Source organism: Ovis aries, chromosome 21, assembly GCF_016772045.2.
Source record: "Ovis aries strain OAR_USU_Benz2616 breed Rambouillet chromosome 21, ARS-UI_Ramb_v3.0, whole genome shotgun sequence".
NCBI lineage: Eukaryota > Metazoa > Chordata > Mammalia > Artiodactyla > Bovidae > Ovis > Ovis aries.
Window position 1 is genome coordinate 27,036,251 of NC_056074.1, and position 24,548 is coordinate 27,060,798.

General features: G+C 41.6%; 1 protein-coding gene across 7 annotated transcripts in view; it reads left to right on the forward strand.

The window, feature by feature from the left end:
• Positions 1-24,548, forward strand: part of FAM118B (family with sequence similarity 118 member B) — a 47,339-nt gene that overhangs the window by 13,803 nt on the left and 8,988 nt on the right. For 5 of the 7 annotated variants that reach the window (XM_042238384.1, XM_042238385.1, XM_027959845.2 and 2 more), the window contains exons 2-4: positions 9,080-9,172; positions 12,860-13,112; positions 22,443-22,670. In XM_042238384.1, the coding sequence (XP_042094318.1) occupies positions 9,080-9,172; positions 12,860-13,112; positions 22,443-22,670 (574 nt within the window). Of the gene's footprint in view, positions 1-3,998; positions 4,125-4,677; positions 4,828-9,079; positions 9,173-12,859; positions 13,113-22,442; positions 22,671-24,548 lie in introns of all 7 variants that reach the window. The other 2 variants (XM_042238387.1, XM_042238386.1) reach the window with 2 other exon arrangements.

Here is a 24,548-nt window from a genome sequence, read left to right on the forward strand (position 1 = left end):
CAGCTCATAAAATTAAAAGTATCAGTTGATTTCTTAGACTTTGAATTAACTCCTGGTGGGTACACACTCATTCATTCAGCAAATATTTAAATATTGACTCCGCTGTGTAAACACTTACTGTATGACAGAAACTGGTGCTGAGGGCAAGGTTAAGAAAGGTGAATAAGGCGCTGACATATAAACGAGGCCTCCGTGGGAAGGGGAGACTTCAGGGATGGGACGGCGGGGGCAGAGGTGCTCACCGAGGACAGTGAGCACCTGCCCTTCCAAGGGGAGACTGCGTGGGCTGGGGGCGGGGCTGATGTGTCCTGTGTGGACAGGGCAGGGGGCTGGAAGGGAGGTTGTCGAGAAGACTGCAGAGGCCAGGCCATGTCTTTCCGGCAGGATGAGGCGTTTCATATTATTAAATACAGAGAAGCCATTGAGTGATTTCTAAGCCATGACTTAATCTAGTTTGTGTTTTGAAATCCGTTCTGCTGCTGCAAAAGCCTTTCTTCTTCTCTATTTGTAAAATACTTTAGATTTAATATAGGAAATAAAAGTGACTTTTTTTTAGAATTTTCTTTTATTATTTATGTGGCTGTGTCAGGTCCCAGTTGCGGCACGTGGGGTCTTAGTTGCGGCCTGTGGGTTCAACTCCCCAACCAGGGATCCAACCTGTGCCCTCTGCACTGCGAGGTAGACTCCCAACCACTGGTCCACCGGGGAAGTTCACAAAGAAACAGATATTTTTAGCCCTAAATACTGACGTCTTTGAGTTGTTTACCAGAAAGAGTTCTTGCATTAAGAATCCACCCTTAAAAATCAGTTTAGGGACTTCGCTGGTGGTCCAGTGGTTAAGATTCTGCAAGCTCAATGCAGGGGACCTGGGTTCAACCCCTGGTCAGGGAACATGCCACAGCTAAGACTCGGCACAGCCAAATAAATAATCAGTTTACATCTTAGATATCAGAAACTTGAGTTATAAAAATAAGATGATATATATCTAAAAATGTTCAGTTAGTGTTGGAGAGCGTTCTTAAAACTTGAGGTCTGAGATCCTTTTGCCTGCTGGAATCAGATTCCCTTCAACCCCTGTTCTGACTGTTGGTGTATCTGAAAAGCGATATAGTCTGAATGTTGATTTACCGTGCACACAATTTTCACAGGAATTTGTCTTTTCCCACTTGTTCCATTTTAAAAAGAAGTCAGCCTTTTATGATCCTGACTGCCTTAAAAGCAGTAATAGGATGTTTCTTTTAATTGGAAATGCTTTGTCTGTTGCACAATAAATTTCTTTCTTGTAATTGTGATCATGAGCAACATCTTACATTTCAGTTAGTTCATTCAGGAAGTATTTGCTCACCCGCCCTGTGCCAGGCACTGGTCTGGGATCTGAGGATGCTTCTGAACTAAACTGAGATCCCTACCCTTTGAGGAGTTTGTATTCCAGTGGGAGGAGGTGGATGGCAATTAATAAGCATAATTAGTATCTTTATTATACTACTAATAAGTATAATTAGTGTGCTGGGGGTAGTACGTGCTATGAAATTGTAGAGCAGCTGGTGGGGGGAGTGAGGAGGCTGCAGCTTTAAATACAGTGATCAGGGTAGCATCACTGGGAAGGTCTGAGTGGAGCAAAGGATTGGCAACTTGTACTGATGGGGGATGGGGGTGAGCAGATCCAGCAAAAGGAACAGTCCACACAAAGAAAGGCCCCAGGCCAAAGTGCTCCAGGCCTGTTTGCGGAAGGGTAGAGAAACCTGCAGGTCTAGAGGGAGGGAGGGAGCTCCTCTGCCTTTTCAGAACAGGCTTCTCAGTCAAATTCATAAGCCAAAATAAATGAGTAAATTAGGGAAAGAATTTTCATCCTGTGAACGTTCTGCAGGTGGTAATCTATAAATACCCCAACTCATGTCTTAACTTGAATTAGGTAATCCTAAGTAACACAAAAGTTTCTTAAATTCAGCTAAGCAAACAAAAAAATCTTTTTCTTCAAATAAGAAACTGATGTTGGATCACAAGCTCATATGAACTAGCATTTAGTAAAAGGTAAAAATTTACCCTTCCAAAGAATAGATTTCAAAAGCCAAAGGCTTTGCTTTATAGCAGAGATTGGCAAAGGCACACTTGTCTCAGAGAGGGGCGGTGATGGAGGTGAAGATTGGGCCGAGTCTGAGGGGACTTTAGAGCAGATTTGGTTACCTACTTTCTTTCTTTCAAGCTCAAGTAGCTCCAGATTCTTTTATCATTTTTATTTGGTGATCTATGTTTTCTGTTCTTTAACTCAGTGAGATTTTCCTTGTGTTTCTTAAGTTGGCAGCCTAAATCAGGTACACTGCTTTTCATAAGGTCCTGTTCCCCAGTCAGGGCCGGCTGCTGGCTGCTCAGAAATCAGTACTTGAGAGAGAGACAGATGTTGGTGGAAAGGAACATTACTGCCAATCAGAATGCTGGCAATATGCAGATACAGTAGGCCCAGTGTCCCTCCAGAAACCATCTCCCAGGATTCTGCTTGGCCATGAAAGGTTTTAAAGGGAAAAAGGAAGGCATCTTGGTTAATCCTTGAGAGAGAGAAGCGGGGTCGTCCTCCTACTGTGTGCAGTCTTGTCTCCCCCACCCTCACCCCACCCCACCCCACCTCTGGCTCTGCAGCGTGAAGGATCTTAGTTCCCTGGCCGGGATTGAACCTGGGCCGTGGCAGTGAAAACACCAAATCCTAACCACTGGACCACCAGGGGATTCCTGTGGTTTTCCTTCAGATGCTGTCCGGTTCACAGTGTGTTCCCAGGAAAGCTGAAGGGGAAGCCTGGGAGGAGATCTTGTCATCTGTTAGCTTCTTATCCTTAATTTCTGCTCCTTTGATCTACAGAAAGACCCAAGAGATCAGGGTTAGGCAAGGTGTCCTGTGGCCAGAAGACTTGAAAGGTGTGCTGGGCCCAGAGATGAGCAGAGCATGGGGATGCCTGATCTAAGAGGGGCCTCCTGCAGAGAGCTCTTTCCTGCCAAAAGCTGCTTCCAAATCCCCACTTGTGAGAACATCCTTCTATTTCTGTGGGATCATGGGTAAAGGTCTGACTTCTGCTGACATGCAGTTCCTTAGAGCAGAAGATGTCCACGTGGGTCCGTTGGTGACAGTACTGTTGCCTGTTTACATAAACAAGCAGAACAAGCTTATGAACAGTAGGGTTAATCCCACTTTCTTAAGGTCATTCCTTGGAGCTGTTCACCATAGACTCAGTACTGCTCAAGAGGGAGCCGTTTACTCACAGCTGCAGTCTGGTCTGTACAAGACCTCAGGAATGTGCAGCCCGCACTGCCTCTGTGGCTCTATTGTCCTAATCGCGAGCTGCCTGAGCCTGCTCCTTTGTGACTCAGGGAGGCCTGGGAGACTTCAGCTTCTCTACAGACGGTAGGCAGGGCCCTTTGTCCTTGGGTCGGCGGGGGCAGGGGTTTAGGCACAGGGTTCTGCTCCTTTCCAGTCCTAATCAGTGACTGATAGAGTAGAATACTGCCAAAGTCACGCGCGTTTCAGGTGTGTTATATTGTTGTGTGTATTGCATATCACCTTTGTTTCGGGTGCATGGCACTGACTGTAAAGAACCAGCCTTAGTTTATCCAGTGAGATACTTGCGGTGTTCCAGCTGTGTGTGCGTGCTAAGTCTCTCCGTCGTGTCCGACTCTTTGCAACCCCATGGACTGTGGCCCGCCAGGCCTCTCTGTCCATGGGCTTCTCCAGGCAAGTATACTGGAGTGTGCTGCCATACCCTCCTCCAGGAAATCTTCCCAAGCCAGGGATTGAACCCGAGTTCTTCTGTCTCCTGCATTGGCAGGCGGGTTCTTTACCACGGGCTCTACCTGGAAAGACAGAACTGATCTTTCCTCGTGTTTCTGAATTTTATTTTTCAGAGTATCCTTCTGTGGTCTCTTAAACTTTCTTCTTACAGATTCCTTTCCCCATCTGTCGTGGTTGTTTCATATTGAGTCCCCTCTGCACAACTGCCGTTCATTGTTTCTAGCTTAGTTTCCTGTGAAGTTGAAGCCGAGGAATGATCACTGAAGAAAATGCTAAGACGCACAGTCTTTGGCTTTCTGAAGCAAAACATTCTACCTTCATCTCGCAGTAAAAAAGGAAAGTGATCCAGGTTAGTATAACTGAGAGTTAGGAGGGCCCTTAAAAAATTGGCGAGTCCTTTTCTCCCTTAAACAGAACTCTGTGTGCACCACCCCCAGATGTAATTGCCCACCCTCTTTTTCTTTAAAAGGAGATGCCACGACCTCTTCAGGCCTCCTGTTCCAGCGCCATCCTGAGTGGGAAGTTCAAGTGTTTTGTAGACATTTGATTTGTTGAATGACAGGATAAAAGGATTGCACTCAAAGCAAGCTTATTCCTAAATCTCTCTTGATTGGATATTTTGATAACTGAGTTTCGAACATAAGACCCCAATTTTTTTTACAGTTTAAGACACCATGCAAAGACAGATCTACTCTGTTTATCTTTCTTATATTCTGTCCTCGGTTTGGTGTGAAATGGAGTTTGGGTTACATGGCCACAATGTGGGGACCGCTGAGATGTCTAACCTGGTGTTGACTAGTTCACTTAATCACTATTAACATCTAGCTACATGAGGTTTTTAATCATAACATTTGCCAAGCTGTATGTCAAAATGCAACTTAAATTTTTTTTTTTTTAATCAGTGCTGTTTAAGTCATGACAGAAAAATCTTCCTTTTAAGACTTGTCAAATTCCGACTCTGAGAGAGATCCTCTATAATGATGACAACTTGTGGGCCCGCCCAGACTTGAAGGAATCTGCATCTGTTCGCTGTCCTTTTGTTCTCATGAGAAGTAAGCAGTTGAGGGCACAGTCATTCATAATTCAGACTGCCTCATTAGGAGGAGGACTTCGGTTTTTAAGGATTGGCTCGAGTGTCCAGTCTTACCCTTGAAGATTTATTTACTCTCATTTTTAATGAATTGTCTAGGTCATTTGGGATAAATTTGTTTGCACGGTCATACTACTTGGACGTGGACAATTTTTTCATTAAATATTTTTAAAACCTCCTTGTTTAGCATCATGTGTCATTGTTTTCAGCATGTACCTTCTCAGAAACTTCACAGGAGGGAAAGCAGTGACGCAGGAGGAATTTATCAGTTATCATTCTTTGCACAGTAAAACCATCGACATCCATCACCAGCTTCTACTTCAAATCAGATTTTAATTTGGATGTTCCGTTACTCCTTCTCGAAACAGTTTTGTTCCCTGTACATGCTGTGTTACTTTGGTTTTATAATCGAAAATAACTGATAAAAACAACATCTGAGCTCTTGAGCCTAGAATATCAGTGTAGTTTATTTTGGGGCTTGAGTTTAAAGGCTTTCTAGAATTTGTGATTATACCTCTCAATCCTGAAAGTCTTTCCAGAAATCGTGTATCTTATGAGTTCATTCTCACATTTTTCATTGCTGGGTCATTATTTACTGGTGAAATCCCAAGAATAGATAGTATGAATCTGGCATTTTATCAGTGACTGTATTAAAGCAAATTTCCAGGAAATGAGTGTGATCCAGGTCTCATCTGACAGAAGGGAGAGGGTGTTGGTCATGCAATTTAGGGATAAAAGTGGGAGCAAACTAAGTTAACCAGAGGTAGGGGAAAGACTTGGAGACCGAGGTACACAGAGGAATCCCAGCCGAGGCACAGCTAAGTGCGCTTCACGTGTGCATGTGTATATAGCTGGAGTACAGTTGCTTTACAGCGTTGTGTTGGTATCTGCTCTGTGACACTGTGGATCAGCCTTATGTGTGCAGATGTCCTCTCCATCCTGCACCTCCCTCCCAGCCCCCGCCCTGTCCCGCCCCTCCAGGTGGTCGCAGGCACAGAGCTGAGTTTCCTGCGCTATGCAGAGGGCTCCCGCTATCTCCCTGCTTTAACCCGAGTCGGGTGTGTAGGTCAGTGCCAGTCTCCCACTTCCTCTCCCGCCACCTCCCATGCCCACACGTCCTCTCTCTACGTCTGCATCTCTGTCTGTTCCTGCCCTGAAAATAGGCTCATCTATGCCATTTGTGTAGGTTCCACATACAGCTCTTATACATCAGTTCCATTTCTTTGTGTGAATGAGAAGGATGAGAATGGCAACTTCTTTCTGTACAGAACAGATAGGATAGGCTGCGGTCTCCAGCAGAACTGAATTCATCAACTGCCTTAACCTGTTCCAGTGAATTCTTAATTGCCTGCAAGCTCGTTGGGGGCCCTCTTGTAGTACCTTACACTGCCTGTCTCTTCCTTCCTTCCTCTCCCCATAGTTTCTAAAAAAGCAGATGTGTTGGAATTAGTCCAGAAGCCACAATCAGAGGGGCTTGGTTTCCTCCAAATCCGAGGATGACTGTCTTTTCCCTTAGAAAACAGTTAACCCTTTTCTATGTTTATGCTGGAGAAATAAGCCGGTCTATTCCAGTCACTGTTTTATTTGTTTATACTTTTAAATAGAAAAGGGTAAAGCTTACTATAAATATAACTGATCTTTTAGACCAAGCAAGGACCTCCTTCGCTAGCTAGTCATTTGTACATCTTTTGTTTCTAGGCAAAAATGTCACGATTAGAACTTTTCTCTTTATTTATTGCATCCATTTGTATCTGAAAATGCATTATTCTGAGTTCATTGTGCATGTCAGTGGTTCGTTAGAGCTGAAGACCACACACTGGAAGCAGCGGGAGACGCCCAGATCGGCATGAGAAGAGCAGGCGGGAGACCCCACTCTCATCCATCCCTCTGTGGAAGAAGAAGCCATATTTTGCCATCTTTCTAGAAGCAAAATGCTGTGAAAGCAGGGACTTCTGGAATTCTCTCATGTTTTCAAATCTATAACTGCTGTCTTACGTAATCTTAATTTCATTCATATAGCCAATTCTTTTTCTTTTTTCCTTTCTCCGTATCTCTTACTGGATTTTTCCTAGAACACTGGCCTCAATTTTTCCCTTTTTCATCCACCAGATATAAGCATCCTATTTCTTGCCAAGCTGACACATTTTGAATTAAAAGTATCCTATCTGATATGAGGATTTAGGCCTTAAAATTTTGGTTAATAAGGTTACTTGTCTTGGCATTTGATGAGCGTCTTTTATTTTGTTGAACTCTGTTGGCCTTGAAGGAGTTTTCAGTAGCTTAGCAGTAATTGGAGTAATGAAGACACCGCCTTTGTTTTCTTATGGCGGAAAAGCTTTTCCCCACCTCTGCTAAGTCCCACTGAAATGAAAACTCCAGTGGCGATCACTTAAAGAAATTAATGTGTGAACTAGTTGATGCATGTTAGGAATTCTGTGCAGGATTTTCACAATCAGAAGTTCTTTAGCAGTAGCTGCACATTGTTTAGGGTAAATGCTAAACTAGAGTTATTTTTTCTGAAATTGCACTCTAGAAGGAATAAGATATGGCTTATGCTTAGATGTCACTGGGATGTACATGTAATTTTGTATCATATGAGACATCTTTCATACTGAAGAAAAAATGTGAGAAGACAGAATGAGTATGTGATCAAATACAACAGGCATATTGAATTACTTCGCATTTAGTTCCTAAGTAAAAGGACCCAGAACATTCCAGTAACAACTTGTCAAGAGCTGTTGGCCATATTTAATTCTCATAAATTATGTAGATGGAACGGACCTTTGAAATAGTTGACTCTGTAAAGAAAAAAAATGGAAAAGCTTAGTATTCAGGTGTCAACACCCAAGAATTGACCATCTGTCAGAAAAGAGAATCCAGCAAAACAAGTACATTTTCCAGGGGAAAATGATGGGACTGATCTGGGGTTCTGGTTAGCTGGTAGTACTGGGAGGTTTGTAACATGTAATGCTTATCACCGGAAAAAACTGATTTCCTTCAGCTCCTAAATTTAACTGACTGCTTTAACTGTATCAGCAGAGCACCTAGTCATAGCAGCTCTAAAGCATCACAGTTACTTCAACTAAATCTGAATGTGGGGTTTCGTTTTTAGATTTCTAGAATGTGGGAGCTCCCTTCTTTGATGGTTTTGAACTGCGTATTAAAAATGGGGTGGGGGGAGATGAGAAGATAATACTTGGACAGTGCTTTTAGGTTGTAATAGCGCAGCTAAGAGCGCGGACCTGGGAGGAAGACCGCCTTGGTTTGGATTATGGTACCGAGAGTCAGACACAACTTAGTGACTGCACGCACGCATGTTGAGCTTCCGGTGCCTCGGTTTCCTCATCACTAAAATGAGGCGGTAGTCGTACTTCGTAAGATAACGGGGATAACATGAGTTAATGTTTGTGAATCGTGTTTGGCACGTGGTAAGCATTATTATAGAGTTTGTTAAAACTCTGATTTAGTAGCTGAATTAATCATTGGACTTAATTTAATAAACATTAAATTACTTCCCTCTATATTTTACTTTCATCTTTCTCAAGTCGCCTTTCTCAATTTTTTATGTGAGTGTACTTTGTCCAGATTACAGGTGTTTATAGAACCGTTGTTAAGGAAAGAGAGTAAGCATATGCTTAGCTTGAGAGTCATGCTTCCCTGCCATGAGGAACCAGTTGTTCAGAGACAGGGAATGTCCAGCAGTCAGCAAATTAGTGTTGATTATCCTGTTCTTGATCCAGTGATTTCCTTAGATGATAGTAAAAGATATTAGTAATATGGGGTGTGTAGCACAGTCACCCATGGGTTTTCCCATGTCTTCCCCAGACCTGTCTCAAGGTAGAATAGCAGGTATTTCTTAGGCTCCACGAAGTGATGGCCGATTGACGTGAGTTGATGATGCTCTGGTTCTGTTGTGTTTGTTTCTGAAGCAGGGTGGGGGAGTGTGGGGGAGCCTTCAGGACATATATTTAGCTATGTATGTCAGATAACAGTATAGAGCTTCAGAACCCTGATTTCAAGGTCACTTTCTTTTGGATGAATTTAATCCCATAAGTTTGGGACACTCATTGATTAATGAGTTTCTGTTAAGCCAGTTATACCTCTAAATTGCTTTCAGGATGTATAGCTTCTTAAAAACTATTTAATGCATGTGCTCTTTTGAGTAATGTACTTTACACATCTAATTGTAGTCCATGGTGTTTAATCTATTTTAGAAACTGGATGGCTTCCACAGGGAGCCAGTCCTCGGATATAGACAAGATTTTGGGATTCTTCAGTGATGGCGCACCCCCCACCAAGAAACCCAGGTAAACAAGCGAAAGAAGTCCGAGAAGCAGAGCAAATCACCATTGGTGGCAGCTGATGAGAAATAATGAACTTGCCCTACATCCCATGTGGCTTCACTAATTAACACTGGCCTTCAAAAAGAAAAAAAGAAAATACCGGCCTTCATATAAAAGTCAGACTGTTTTTATTTTGCATTTAATTTTTATTTTTATCAAGGTCAGAAATGTATATGATTTTAAGTCAGTTCTTCAAGGCTTGTAGTGTCTCAGCCCTCCTTGGAGCTAATCACTTTCAGCTTTGTCTGTTTCTTCTAGTGTTTGCTTCCAGATTTTTAGTACTCTGTGTTTACTGCCTTTTTTTTTTTTAGTTTTTGGTTTTATCTATTTCAAATTATGGAAAATAAGGATTAGGTTTGCTATCATGAATCCTCCCCTCATAGCTCCCAACACACACACACACACCCCCCACACACACCCAAAGCCTCTCCCTGCAACATACACACACCAAGGACTCTCCCCACAACCTCCTCGTATGTTTTATATCACAATTTTCAGTTTGATATTTACATCATATGACTATAAATAGTGTTCATAGCTGAGCCTCATATGTGATGATTACGTTTCCGGTCCATTTTTTTCCTCTTGTTTATTAAGCGTGTCCATTTTTTTTTTTTGGCTTGCTTTGTTTTCTTTGAGCCTGTTAATTTAAACTCAGACTGTGACTGAGAGTAAACCTCCTAATCCACTGGCCCACGCCAGGGATGTACTAGCTTAATGGTTCTGTGGACTCTCCCCTCTGACAGCTGTGTTCCCAGCCTGCCGCCTTGTAGCTCCCTGCCATTTCCTTTCCCGTCACCCTGGGAATTCCTTTCACATCTCTCCTGTGTTGGACCCTCTGTTTCCTGGATCGTCCTTTTCAGTGTACGCCTTCATTTTGCTGAAAAATGTCTCATCAGCTTCTTTATTAAGACTTCAGAGGGAAAAAGTTTGGGGAGACATTTGACAGTGTCTAACTGTACTCTTAACATTGATTTGCTGATTTGGCTGAGTAGAAAACTTTAGGTACAAAATCATTTTCCTTAGAGTTGTGAGATCATTGTCCATCCTCTGCTAACATCTAAGTGTTCCTGCCAAAATAGCCACTCTGATCTAATTCCCAGTCCTTTGTAACATATGACCTCTTTTTCTTTTCTCATTAGACGCTCATAAGGATGATGGTTTTTTTCTCAGTAGTCTGAAATTTCACAGCACTGTATCTTCATAGAGTCTGGGTATCAGGTAGCTCTTTTAAGCAGACTACTGGTGATTTCATGTTGGAGACATTTTCCTGTGTTACTTATTTGATAATTTCCTTTATAGTTCTTTTCTGTTTTCCGTCTTGGTAGGACTCTGGATATTTAGGCACTGGACCTTCTGGATAAGGCTCTAATTTTCTTACAGTTTTCTGTCACTTTTGTTTTCATCAGTCTGCTTTCTCAAAGATTTTCTCAGTTGTATCTCCCACCTTATGAATTTTTATTTCTGTTACATTTTTAATTTCTAAGAAATCTTTTTGTTTGCGCAGCTTTTCTTCTTTTTTTATAGCATCCTGTTCTGTTTCACAGATACCATTTTTTAAAAACACCTTTGTAGAGAATGTCCCTGTTTCCTTTTCAGGTTTTCTTCTCTCTCCTGTGTTCTCCCTTGTTTTCCCCAAGTTCCTCTCTACCTGCTGGCTTGTTTGGATGTAACTCGCATGCTGGGAGTTTGTTCAAGGGAAGGCGCCCCTTGTTTTTCTGCTCCTGTTTAAGAGAAAACACTAAAAAGCCAATTGGAGACTGTGGTGAGGGGCTTGGTTGCTGGCAGGCCGCTATGGATCTTTTCTCTCATGTGGGTCATTTTTCCCCAAAGGGGACTCCTCCTGTCTCCTGACCCAGGGGGGCTGGGGTGCAGGTCTGAGGTTGACTGCCCACGCCTGGGAGTCTTCCTTTAGGAGGGGAGGGCAAGGGAAAGTCTCGTATTTCTCGTATAGAATTTCCACAGCCACCTCGTCAGGCTGGGCTGTGTTCTCAGACGCAGAAGCCTCTGGCCAAACCTCCCTAGAAGACAGGCCTCCCTTCCTAGGGTTCTAACCGCATCTGGCACAGCCTTGCAGTGAATTGACCCTCTGCCTTCTGATGTTCTACCCGAACATCCCCAAGCTCCTACCCAGGGGCTCAGCTCTTGGCAGCTCCTAAGCTCTGTTGACCTGGTTTGCCTACTTTTCCTATTTCCGTTATCTTCTCCTATTTCACTTTTTATGAACGTATGCCTTCTTTAAAAATTACTCTTATTTAGTGTTTTAGGAAGAGCTGAAAATGAAACAACTGTTAAATTTTCCTGTTGTAACCGGAAATCTTAAATATGGAAAAATCATACCTCAAATCTGTAATGTCTGAGGTAAAGAATTCAAATAGTACAGCACATTCAAGTTCAAAGCAGAAGTCCTTGTTCTCCCCAGTCCCCAGAGTTAACTACTCTGTGCAGTTCTTTCAAATCCTTCTAGACGTTTTCTTAAGTATGTTTGTGCCTGCTTCACCTTGATCCCCTTGAACTGAAGCACACTTTTCATTGTTTGCTTCTAACCTCCATTATCAGTCTTCCTCAACAGACAAAGCTTTTGCAGTCAAGGACTCCACTGTGTGTGGTGCTTGATGAGTTTTTCATCAAGTTGGGAGCAGGGAAGGCAGTTCTAGAGGTAGAAAACCAGGTTTCAAAACCAGGTTTCTTAAGGCTAAAAGCCCTGCTCCTCTCTTGCGTTAACGCCAGCATACAGATCCTTTTTCTGTTCATTTCATTATGTGGACAAAAGGCTGAGAAGGGCAATTTCTTAAGAAAACACATGCCGTCAGCAGAAACTAAAGTGCATAAACATATTTCACACAGGTTTTATTAACGATACAGTCTCAGGATGAAGGGGCGTGGAGAAGCAAAACACAGACACTCGCACCCTTGCTGTCTCACACAGAAGCCAGGATTGGACGCAGCGCTTATCACGGGAAGAAAGGAATGTTTTCCACCTTGCGTCATGTCCGTTGAATAGTTCTTTTTTTATTTAGGTCTGTAAGGCTCTTGTGTTTTCAGAATTCTGTTGGCCTCTGCTTCATTTTTTGCCTGAGGATGTCTAGAACAAAACCAAAGGCAAATTTGTTCCCATATTTGACTATCTCATGCTTCACTTTAGTCATGCCCATTTTCATCTTAACGTTCTCAAGTTTGGGGCTTAGATTTGTGTTGGCTTTTCTTTTGTCTCCCGTTTTACATTTCTCAACGGTAGGAATTTCATGTTGGAGAGGGTTCTTTTCTCTCTGGAGTCCAAATCAAACATGTCTTTTTGAAATGTATGTTGATTTAAAATATAGTTTACTTATCAGAACTCAGCTGAGCTGTGATAATCAGACCTTTTCCTAATGTTAGTGGGTTTTCTTAGGTTGTGAGGATTACAAAAGAGAAGATTGATCTCATCAGGCTCTTTAGGATTCCCACAGTAGGATTTTTACTCTGTTTTTCAGCAAACACTGGCACGGTACTCTGGTCTTTTTGCTCACTCTGCTTTGTAAAGGCGTTAGACCTGTGCTTGTCATCTTTGCGGCTGCAAGACTGGAGCTGAAAACCATGGTTTAAGATGGCCTTGCTCTGTGCCTTGTGTCTGCTGGGTGTTCCCAGTCTTCGTTTGTTTGACCCTTTCAGGAAGCTGCTCCCAAGCCTGAAAACTAAGAAGCCTCGGGAGCTTGTGCTGGTGATTGGAACAGGCATCAGTGCTGCGGTTGCACCCCAGGTCCCAGCCCTGAAATCCTGGAAGGGGTTGATTCAAGCCTTACTGGATGCAGCCATAGATTTTGATCTTCTAGAAGATGAGGAGAGCAAAAAATTTCAGAAGTGTCTCCATGAAGACAAGAACCTTGTCCATGTTGCCCATGACCTCATCCAGAAACTATCTCCCGTGAGTACTCTGTATGCCTTGGTATTTGATCTTCCCTGAAACAGGACATGCATGCTAAATGCAGTAAGGATGTTTGTTTCTGGTTTGTAGATTTGTATAACATTTGGCTCTTCTCCAAAATGTCTGTCCATGGACCTGATTAGGGTAGTTACCTTGACCCCATTTCAGTGTGAGGATGGCAGTGGTAATGATGACGTTGTTGTTGAAGCCTTTATATATACAAAGTGAGGCCACGGTCCCATTACTGCTGGTTTAAATTTACTTTTTCTGTAGTAGTAGTATACTCACTACTATAAAAGCTGTGTTCCCTGGCATCCATGTCTTCTAGAGAACCTCAGAAAGATTAGAGATAGTTCTTATTTTGTGGATGAAGCCGTGCCAGTTTTTAATGTTTCTTTTAAAGGCAGTCATTCATTCATTATATATATATATATAGAGAGAGAGATTGAGAGAGTCATGTTTTGTCAAACTGAGCTGGAAATCAGTTCCTGAATGATATAAGGGCCTTCTTGTCTTGCTTTGTTTTAAAAATGTTTAAGAATCAGGATTCACTTAAGATATATTTGGGTATAATAGAGTAGCCAAAGCATGTTTTAAAGCTTAGTAGATTAAGTGCACCTTGGAAAAAAATATAACTCTGAACTCCAAGTCAGTTATTACCGCTGCTTTTTGCCCCTCCGCCCTAGGGCCTATAGAAAAGAAGTGTCATCAGCTGTTAGCCTGAAAGGTATTTAAAAGCAATTCTCTCCTAGTTCCTGACTCATTCAGAAACTTAGGGCCTGTTACTTCCTCTTTTCATTTCATTGTCCTTAATTGGGATAAAATGTTACTAATCTGGAACAGTATAAAAAATTAATAGACTTTTAAGAGTTCCTGGTACCTCTCCCTCATACCGTATACAAAAATTAACTCAGTGGATTAAAGACCTAAATGTTAAGAGCTAAAAGATATAAAACTTTTAGAAGAAAACATAGTTTTAAAGCTTCCTGACCTTGGATCTGGCAGTAGGTTTTAACTGTGACACCAAAAGCCTAAGAAACAAAAGAAAAATTAGGTTAAACTGCACTTTGTCAAAGTTACGAAAGCTTTTAGGCTCACCAAGCATTATCCAGAAGGTGAGAAGACAGCCCCCAGAACAGGAGATGATGTAAACAATTCATGTGTCTGGTAACAGTGTGGTATCAGAATATATAGAGAGCTTAATAATGCAAATAATCCAGTTTTTTTAAAAAATTGTTTTAAATACAATTTACAGTGTTCTATACAGTTTCTGGTGTATAACAAAATGATTCAGTTGTACATATATTCTTTTTCGTATTCTTTTCCATTATAGTTTATTTTAAGAATATTGAATATAGTTCCCTCTACTATACAGTAGGACCTTGTTTATCTGTCTTATATGTAGTAACTTGTACCTGGTAATGCCAAACTCCCATAACAGTAAGTTTGTTTCCTATGTCTGTGAGTCTGTTTCTGTTTTATAAATAAATTCATTTGTATAATTTTGCAGATTGCATCTGTGTTGTCATATGATACTTGTCTTTCTCCTATGTGATATTTGTCTTTATCGTATGATATTTGCCTAAGTAAGTCTGACTTACTTAGTATGATGATCTCTACATCCATGTTGCTGCAGATGAGATTATTTCATTCTTTTTTATGGCTGGATAGTATTCCATTGTATGTATATACTGTATCTCCTTTACCCATTCATCTGTCAGTGGACTTTAGGTGGCTTCCATGTCTTGGCTATTGTAAATTGTGCCACTGTGAACATAGAGGTGTGTGTAATTTTTTGGATTAGAGTTTTCTCCAGATACATACCCAGGAGTAGGATTGCTGGATCGCATGGTAACTCTATTTAAGGAACCTCCATACTGTTTTCCATAGTGGCTGTACCAGTTTAAATTTCTACCAATAGTGAAGGAAGGCTCCCTTTTCTCCACACTCTGTCTGGCATTTAAAATCAGTTTTTAAATGGCAAAGGATTTGAATAGACATTTCTTCAAGGAAGATATACAAATAGCCAATAAGTACATGAAAAGATGCTTGACATCATTAGTCATTGGAAAAATACAGATCAAAAACCATGTCAGGGGCTTCTGTGACATAGTCCAGTGGTTAAGAATCCACCTTCCAATGCAGGGGACGTGGGTTCAATCCCTGGTCAGGGTACTAAGATCCCACATGCCATGGGGTGGCTAAGCCCTCGCATCCCAACTAGAGAAGCCCCCGTGTGCCTCAGTAGAGACCTAGTGCAGTGAAAAAAACACAACAACAACAACAACAAACGTGTCAGATACCTCTTCATGCCTGGGATAGCTAGAATCAGAGTCGGATAGTAAGTGTTGGCAAGGCTGTGAACCCTCATTGCTGGGATTGTGAAACTGTACAGACAAGGTGGGAAACTGGCCATTTCTCAAATAAATACAGAGTTGTCCTGTGACCCAGTGGTTCCATTTGCATACACACACATAGAGAAATGAAAGCATCTGTCCATATAAAAAAACTTATAAACAAATGTTTATAAGAGCTATAAACAAATGTTTGTAGCATTATTCATAAAGGTGAAAATAGTGCAGCTGTCCATCAGCTGTCAAATAAACAAAATGTGACATTCACGCAGTGGAATATTACTTGCTAGTAAAAAGGAATCTAATTACTGATACATGGTGCAGTGTGAACGAACCTTTAAAATATTATGCTGAGTGGAAGGCAGTCACAGAAGACCACGTATTAGAAGATTCCAGTCACATGAAGTGTCCAGACTAGGGAAATCTGTAAGAGCAGAAAGCAGCTTAGTAGTGGTTTAGGGCCGGTGCTTTAGCCGTAGCAGGGGTTGGTGGGCACGAGGCGAGAGTTCCAGGGTACAGGCTTTCTTCTTGAGATGGTGAAGATTTTCTAAGATTGACTGTGGTAGGGAGTTTCCTGGTAGCCTGGTGATTTGGATTTCGGGCTTTCACTGCTGTAGCTGGGTTCAGTCCCTGATTGGGGAACTGAGAATCCCACAAGCCACATGATATATGGCCAAAAAAAAAAAAAAAAGACTGTGGTGACAGTTGCACATATTTTTGGATCTACAGATAACCACTCAGCTGTGCACTTCAGATAAGTGAATTGTATGTTATGTGAACTGTCTCTCCATAGAGCCGTTGAAGGTAAAAGGATGAGAAAATTATGATTTGAACACTAGTCAATGAAAGAGAGAGTGACTGTGTTAATGCCTGACAGGTGCACTTGAGAGAGAAGAAAGCACACATAATTTTTTCATGCTCAAAAAATACGAACTTGTATAAAACAGTAATTAAAAATTATATAGCCCCAAAATATAAGGGAAAAGTATTAAGTATGTTAGCTTAGTCAATAAAAATGGTCAGTGAGAACCTACTGTGTAGCTGAGAGAACCCTACTCCGTGCTCTGTGGTGACCTAAGTGAAGTGAAGGGTTAGTCGCTCAGTCGTGCCCGACTCTGTGACCCCACAGGCTGTAGCCCGCCAGGTTCCTCTGTCCTTGGGATTCTCCAGGCAAGAATACTGGAGTGGATTGCCATTTCCTTCTCCAGAGGATTGTCCCAACCCAGAGATGGAACCTGGGCCTCTTGCATTGCAGGCAGATTCTTGACTGTCTGAGCCACCTGGAAAGCCCTAAACAGGAAGGAGATCCCCAAAAAGAGGGGATATGTGTATACATATGACTGATTGACTTTACTATACATAGGAACTAACACAGCAGTGTAAAGCAGCTGTACTCCCAATAAAAATTGAATAGATAACAATAAAAGTGTTGTCTTTCTAGGGGGAAAAGAAAGAGCTCATGAGGACAAAGAATGCTGTATTATGTTAGTCCAGGAAGACTCGGAGGCATGGACTTGTCTGCCATGCCACTTATCTGTTGGAATGGTCTCCAGAGAGTAGAAAGCATGACCTTGTTAGTTGGGTTAGTTATGATTGAAAGTAATGAGAGAACTTAAAGTCAGTGTCAATATATACTAACCAAGTAACAAACTGGACTCACTGATTATCTCTGGATGGAGATTTATTACTCACCTTAAAGTGTAGTTGTCAGTTCCAACAGAACAGCAATTATCAAACTTTTTGGTCTCAAGACCCTGGTATACTCCTAAAAATTATTGAGAATCTCAAAACAGCTTTTTGTTTCACTGGATTATATCTCTTTCATATTCACTGTTAGAAATTAAAACTGAGAAATTGAAAAAATAGTAAATTCTCTTAAAAATAATAATAAACCTGTTATATGCTAATATAATAACATGTTTATGAAACACAACAATATTTTTCAAAACAAAAATAAATTAGTTAAAAAAAATAATAAATTAGTGAGAAGAGTGGTATTGTTTCACATTTTGCAAATCTCTTCAGTGTTTGGCCTAATAGAAAACACACCCTCACATCTGCTTAATGTAGTCAGTTCGGTGTGTTTGTGGGGTTTTGGTATAACTGTGAAAAAAGTGAGGTCTCACAGGTACACACTTGGAAAAGAGGAAAGTATTTTAATACTCTTTTTGGATAACTGTAGATATTCATTGTTGATAATTACACCAAAATTTTGTAAGTGATGGCTTCCTGGAGATTAATAGCCATAAGGAATCTGAAAGTCAGATTATAGCCATGTCAGTGGTGATATACAATCTGAACTTCCCTTACTCTGATGCGTTAGGCTCCATGGTCCATTTTGCATTTAGAAGAATCTTCTTATTCTAGAATTTGACCCATTTCATTATAACATACAAAAAAATGCATCCTTTAAAATCACTGCCAGTCCTATCACAAAGGTATTTGGAAGCTGTCATGCTCGTGGTGGCAGGTAAACATTTTCTAGAAACCTGATTCTTGCTGGAAAACTCAGCTTTTATCTTTGGCAGCAATGGCAGCAATCATTGGGTTGTGTCTCCTCGAAATGACAGGCTCACTTCATTTATTTTTGCAAAAATGGTCAGAGTACTCAAATCTGAATAATCATGGTTTGTCTGCCAGTCATTCTTTTAAGTAAAAATGAGATTTGATGACAAAAGGTGGCTAGTTCAGCTTAAAACTCAAAATAGTCACCAGTGTTTTGCCTCAAGACCCACATCAGACTCCAGTCTGCAGAAGTGCTTTGTGTGGACTTGTTCTTTACACAGAATATTAGGAGGACGTGTACTCCAGGGTCCGTGTTTAATACAACCAATAATGTTTACTGCTTTATTAAGGGCGTTCTTAAGTGCAACTGGCGTTCTTCTTTTACTGTAAGTCTTTGGTAGTGAAGAACACTGATAACTAGCAAGCTGGGTTCCATGAGTCCTGAGTCACACCAAGACACCAGCAGTTCTGCCTTTCATTGCTTTTGCGAAAGTGAAAGTCGCTCAGTCGTGTCTGACTCTTTGCGACACCATGGACTATAGAGTCCATGGAATTTTCCAGGTCAGAATACTGGAGTGGGTATTTCCCCTCTCTAGGGAATCTTCCCAGCCCAGGGATTGAACCCAGGTTTCCTGCATTGCAGGTGGATTCTTTACCAGTTGAGCCACAAGGGAAGCTCATTGCTTTTGTACCATCAATGCAAATATCAACATACTTTAAAAAGACAAGCATCGCCTTCATATTGTTATGAAAATAATTTTGACTTTGCAGACCTCTTAAGGAATCTTAGGGATCCACAGTATCAATGGGCCGCATATTGAAAACCAATCCAATAGGAGATATGTAAGAAACTCATATATGTGCATTTGGGGAAATATGAACACTGAGTACTTGCTGCTGAGGAATTGGTATTATTGCATTTTTTAAGTTGTGATAGTGGTATTGCAGACTTTCTTATATGTCAGCAGGAATCCTTATCTTTTAGGAAACTGTGAAGTATCTGAATGATAGGATGCTTGGAAAAATTTCAGTGAAGGGGGCTAGGGTTATGGTGAGGGGAGTTTAGGTTAAGCAGGAGTGGCCATGGGTGATGACTGTTTAAATCAGAAGATGGTTACGGGAGAGGTGTATTCTCTCTCTCTCTCTTTTTTTTACTTTTGTGTGTCTTTGAAAATGTCCTTTTTTCGATTTTGGAGGGGTGTTTTTTGTTTGTTTGTTTTAAGAAGCTTAACAAACAATAGTAATATGACAAGGCAAAAAGGCCCACCCACTGAGCCAGTTTCTTACAGTAGGGACATGACATTGCAAAGACCTTGGATTTCAGGAGCAGAAAGACTGTCATTTAAGGGCACCGGGATCCTGGGCACATCGTTTAATGCCTCAGAATCTATTTTTGCTCCTGTAAAACTGGAATGATGTTACTTATCCCACTTGGAAAATACGTGAGAACATTTTCTGTATGTGAAGTGTCTGGTACATAGTATAATGCACAGTAAATGTTAATAACCTTTTTGTGTTGTTTTTTACTATGTCTGGGATCGGAAGAATGAGAGTTACAGGGTAGGGGGAAATGAAGCAACCTTGGATGCGGTCCATTGTTTTAAATGAGTGAGAAAATGTCCGTAAACGTGTGTGGGAGTTCAGCGTTTCCTTTTGACCACGGAACCTCCTTGTTTGTTTTCATTCCTTTGTCTTTACTTAGGCCACTGTTGGGAAATTGAGTTCCAGGGTCACCTGTTTGAAGAGAGAAGCGATTCACTCCGAGTCTGAGGGAATTGGTGCTGCTCCAGTAGCTGCTTTCCTTCCTCTCTGTGTTGAGATGCAAAATGTAATAACCAAAAGAAGTAGGACCCAAAGATAGTCAGCTAAAATACGTGACTCATGATTTTTCTTTCCAGGCTTTAACCTTTTGTATTTCTTTTCTTAGAAGCAAGGAAGTATATCCACGCCCATGCTCACCTGATTGCATATCCCGGTGTTTCTGTCTGTATAATGATTAAATTGATGCTGGATCACCTTGTTGTTTAAGTGTGTGTGTGTGTGTGTGTGTGTGTGTGTGTGTGTGTGTGCGTGCACGCGTGCACGCAGACGCGCGCATCAGAGTACAAAATGAAGGTATAAGAGGCAACAAGGCAGTTCTTAAAGTCACTGTATTGTTTAATTTTAAACATAGTTTGGTTTTCTGAATGGCTCCTGTTTACACACGTTGCAGAAATCAAAATGGCGAAAAAGATTTCACAGCCATTACGGCATCTCACTCGCAATCCACAGCTCTGTCCACCTCCTTTCCCCAGACTTGCCTTCTGTGGGTCACCACTGTCTCGTTCCAGTGTTTCTTTCTGTGAAAACAAGCAAATAGGATTCTATTTATTCTTACCTCACTGCTTCCACCGCCATGTCAGCAGGTAGCACTCTAGACATGCTGATCTGCATTTGTCTGTCTTAGCTAAGAGTGTGTCCCGGGTCTTTCCGTACCGGTTTCCTGTATATGGATTCTTGGCTGGTTTCCAGTCTTTTACTGTCCCAGATAACAGAGCAGTGATAATGTTACAGAAATCATTTTATTTGATTGTCATTACATCTGTGGGATATATTCCCAGAAACAAGATTGCAAGATTGTAGGATAAATGGATTGTAATTTTGATAGACATTAAAGGGGCATTGATTTTTTAATAACAAATTGAGAAAAGTGCATGACGTTCATTAGTAGTTGACTTGGGACTTCCCTGGTGGTTCAGACGGTAAAGAATCCGCCTGCAATGCAGGAGATCCACATTCGATCCCCTGGAGGAGGGAATAGCTGCCCACTCCAGTGTTCTTGCCTGGAGAATTCCATGGACAGAGACGCCTAGCAGGCTTCAGACCATGGGGTCGCAGAGTCAGACACGACTGAGCGACTAATGCTTTCACTTTGCCTTGTACATAGTAAAATTCAGTAACTAGAGTTTATTTCTGATCAGGTCATTAATTCTGAGTATTAGAGTCCCCAGTTGGTTGTTCATGGGCTGCTAATATGTGATGTAATAATTTATGCCATGATATAAGAGAATGAGCAAAAGTTGAAAAACGTGACATGTAAAGAGAATGAGCAAAAGTTGAAAACTGTGACCCACGTCCTTAGCCGCATAAACTGTGGGCTCTGCCATCCAGTTAGCCCTGGAAAGTGGCTGAGCCACTGACAACAGGGTCAGAACAGTGACCAGCAGGACCAGATGGACTCCCGGCTGCATCAGCACCAGCAGAGGCAGGCTTCCCTTCTGCGCTCTCGTGTTTCTCCTGCACAAGTAATTCACCCTTTATTTGGCAGATACAATGAACAAATGGGTGATTTTTATAAAACACTTTGAAAAATAGGAGGTACATTTGGCAAATTGAAGTATGTTTTATGAATCTGTGTACCTGGTTCCGTGGAACCAGATCTTTATTGGAGCACAGTGCTATTAGGACGGTATACAGGTGAAACCAGGAAGATAAGGGGCTGCTTTGAGGATTAACAGAAAGATTATTGCTGTCTGCTATCTAGCAGCTAGCTGCAGTTACTTGGAGTTTGAACGAGGAATAATGGGGCCTTTAAGAACTGATTCTCTGCTTAGATGTTATCTAAGGAATGGTGTTGCAGGAATAAGATACAGATCAGATATTTATTATAGCACATTACATAGCTACTTCCCTGTTTCAGATTCCTTTCGTCCCAGGGATTGCTTGGTCTTTTAAGTTAGAAAGCCAACTTCTCACTTGAGATTGATATTCTGTTTCCTCACTAGTCCTCAGAGATTTTACATGTATTCAAAACAAAGCTGGGAAAGCAGTTATTTAAATGAACCATATGTTAAAAAATAGGGAGTGTGTTCAGAACTGATTAGTGTTTGGTATTTTTACCAGTTGCAAAATGCAGGTTTTTGGAAACCTTTTATTATATAATAAGTATTCTTCCTGGAAGACTTGTAAACAAGTTGCTGGATTATACTAGGGAAAAACAGGTACGGAGAAGCTAAACCACTTGTCCTTTATCCATCAGCATCTGTAAAAAGCACCTGGGATTAGAAAAAGACACGTTAGACCACCTTGAGGGCTGTCTAGTGTTTATTCCCTGGAAAAGGAAAGTTTAACAGAAAGCGTTGTCTTCTGACCTGAGGCCTGTTTAAAGGGTGGTTGGTGCTCTGTTTTCTTCCTCAGCTTTCCTCTAGTCTGTTAACAGTCACCTCTCCTAGTCATGCCCACTGTCTTCATTCATAAATATGCCTATTTACAGAGTGTATGCTGCTTTGCATATGATGTAATAGTCTGGGTCACTTGATACGGACTAAGTGCTGTGTTAGCACTTGGCACATACCCTATCCACCCTGTAAGGGAGACAAGTATTTTACCTTAAAGTGCAAAGTACTTGTCAAAAAGTTGCTATTATTTAAGGAAAACAAATGACCTACCAAAATGCCTAGAACTAACTTTTCCCTTTTATATCCCTCCCCAGCGTACTAGTAATGTCCGATCCACATTTTTCAAGGACTGTTTATATGAAGTATTTGATGACTTGGAGTCAAAGATGGAAGATTCTGGAAAGCAGCTACTTCAGTCAGTTCTCCACCTGATGGAAAACGGAGCCCTGGTATTAACTACAAACTTTGACAATCTCCTGGAACTGTATGCGGCAGATCAGGGCAAACAGCTGGAATCCCTTGACCTCACCGATGAGAAGAAGGTAAACAGGAAAGGCCTAGCTTGTCTCGTCTTCCGGCCAGCAGATTGACTCCTCATCAGAGATGACTGTTTTCTGGCTGGGATGTTGTATAGCACTCTGTTCATAGAAAGGTAGAGAGGGAGACTCTTATCCCTGGTTGGATTGTTGCTTTTTCAGATTAAATCAGTGTACAGTAAAGAGCACAGATCTTAAAAGTGATCAGTTCTGTGAGTTTGGACAGTTTCACGCAATTTTAAAGCAGGATGATAGGAAGCCACTTGAACTGTAAGATCTAAATGGTTTAACATTTGATAATATCAGGTGGGTGTGGTATTGATTTAGTTTTTCTGTTAGGACAGATTCTTCATGGCATCTGCTGGAAATGTACAGAAACTGCTTTCTGATGTCTGACAATCAAGTTTCAGGCCAGGTGACAGCTGATGAGGTTAATATTTAAAGGACACCTGAGCAGACATTTTTTATGTAGCCCGTACTATACCTGAGTCGTCTCTCATAGTAGTGAAGTTACAGATGCCCACCTCTGTCGTCTAATGAGAGAAGGCTGGTATTGCAGTGGTTGCTAGGGCTTGCAGTCGGAAATCCAGCGCCACATCTACAGGAGAGTCTGTAGATGACACCATTAAATTGACTGATGAAATACACCGAAGCCGTGAAAGGGAAAATGTTTTCATTGCCATAAAAAGATGTCCGAGATTTAATGATTGAAGGGGAGGAAAAAAAAAAAAGAATTACGAATCTCCACTGGGTCTCACTTGTCCTGCCCTGCAGTCTGTGTAATTTTACTTGTATACTTTGTTTTCCTGGGAAGCTGCCTTTGTGTCCCACTTAGAGCCCATCTAAGCAGAGTTGGGACAAACCAATGATTTCCCCCCTTGGCACTCATCGTCATAGCACTGCCCTGGCCAGAGCAGGGGCTGTAATACTAGTTTTGTGGTTTTGCTGGCCTTGAAGTCAGGTTGTAAAAGGAAATCCAGTCCAGAGAAATGTGCTCTGGAGACTGGATGTGTCTGGCTGGAGTGCTTTCCTCCTGCTGCCCCCATGCTTTGTACGGCCTGCTCCTTCTTCACCTGGAAGACTCCACTTGTGAATCACTTCCTCCAAGAGGTCTTCTCTGACCACCCTAATTTAAAAGGGACCCACCCTTATTTTTGGATTCAGTTTTTCAATGGAGTACCTGTCGTAACTTTCCATTTTCATCTTGGGTTGTTGTCTGCCCTAGAGGAATAGCACCTCTATTTGGACAGGGACCACGTCAGCCCTTCTTACCTGGTGCGTAAGAAAGTACTTGGCACATACTAGTAGGTGGTCAGTAAATATTTTGTCAATGAATAAACGATTGAATGAAATTTAAAAATGAATGGCAAGAAACAACTTCCATCCTGTTTCTGACATAATCTCTGAAGATCATGACCAGCATCAGACACATAAGGGTCTCTCTTAAGTTAAGGATTTCCTGGACTTTCTTGGTGGCCGAGTGGTTAAGAACCCCTGCTTTCATCACAGAGAGTGCAGATTCAGTCCCTGGTAAGGGGACTAAGATCCCACCGGCTGCGAGGTGCAGCCAAAAAATAAAGTTAAGGATATCTATCAGACTTGAAATTTTCCTTCTCATTTTCATCCCGGAGTCTCAAGATTTGCTTTTGTAGTTAGTCCACATTAGGGGCAGTATTGAAGTTAAAGGGTTAAAGCCACTGACTGGTAGTCAGAATAGAGCCTAGTAATACTTATGATTCTAAATCTCTGTGCCTCCTTTTTCCCTAATCCATACCTTATTTCTCTAGAATGTCATAAAAACAAATTTATACTGTCTCAAGTCCTTGGGAAAATGGAAACCATGGGACCTGGTTGGTCCTTACCATTGGCACCTGAGTGGTCATG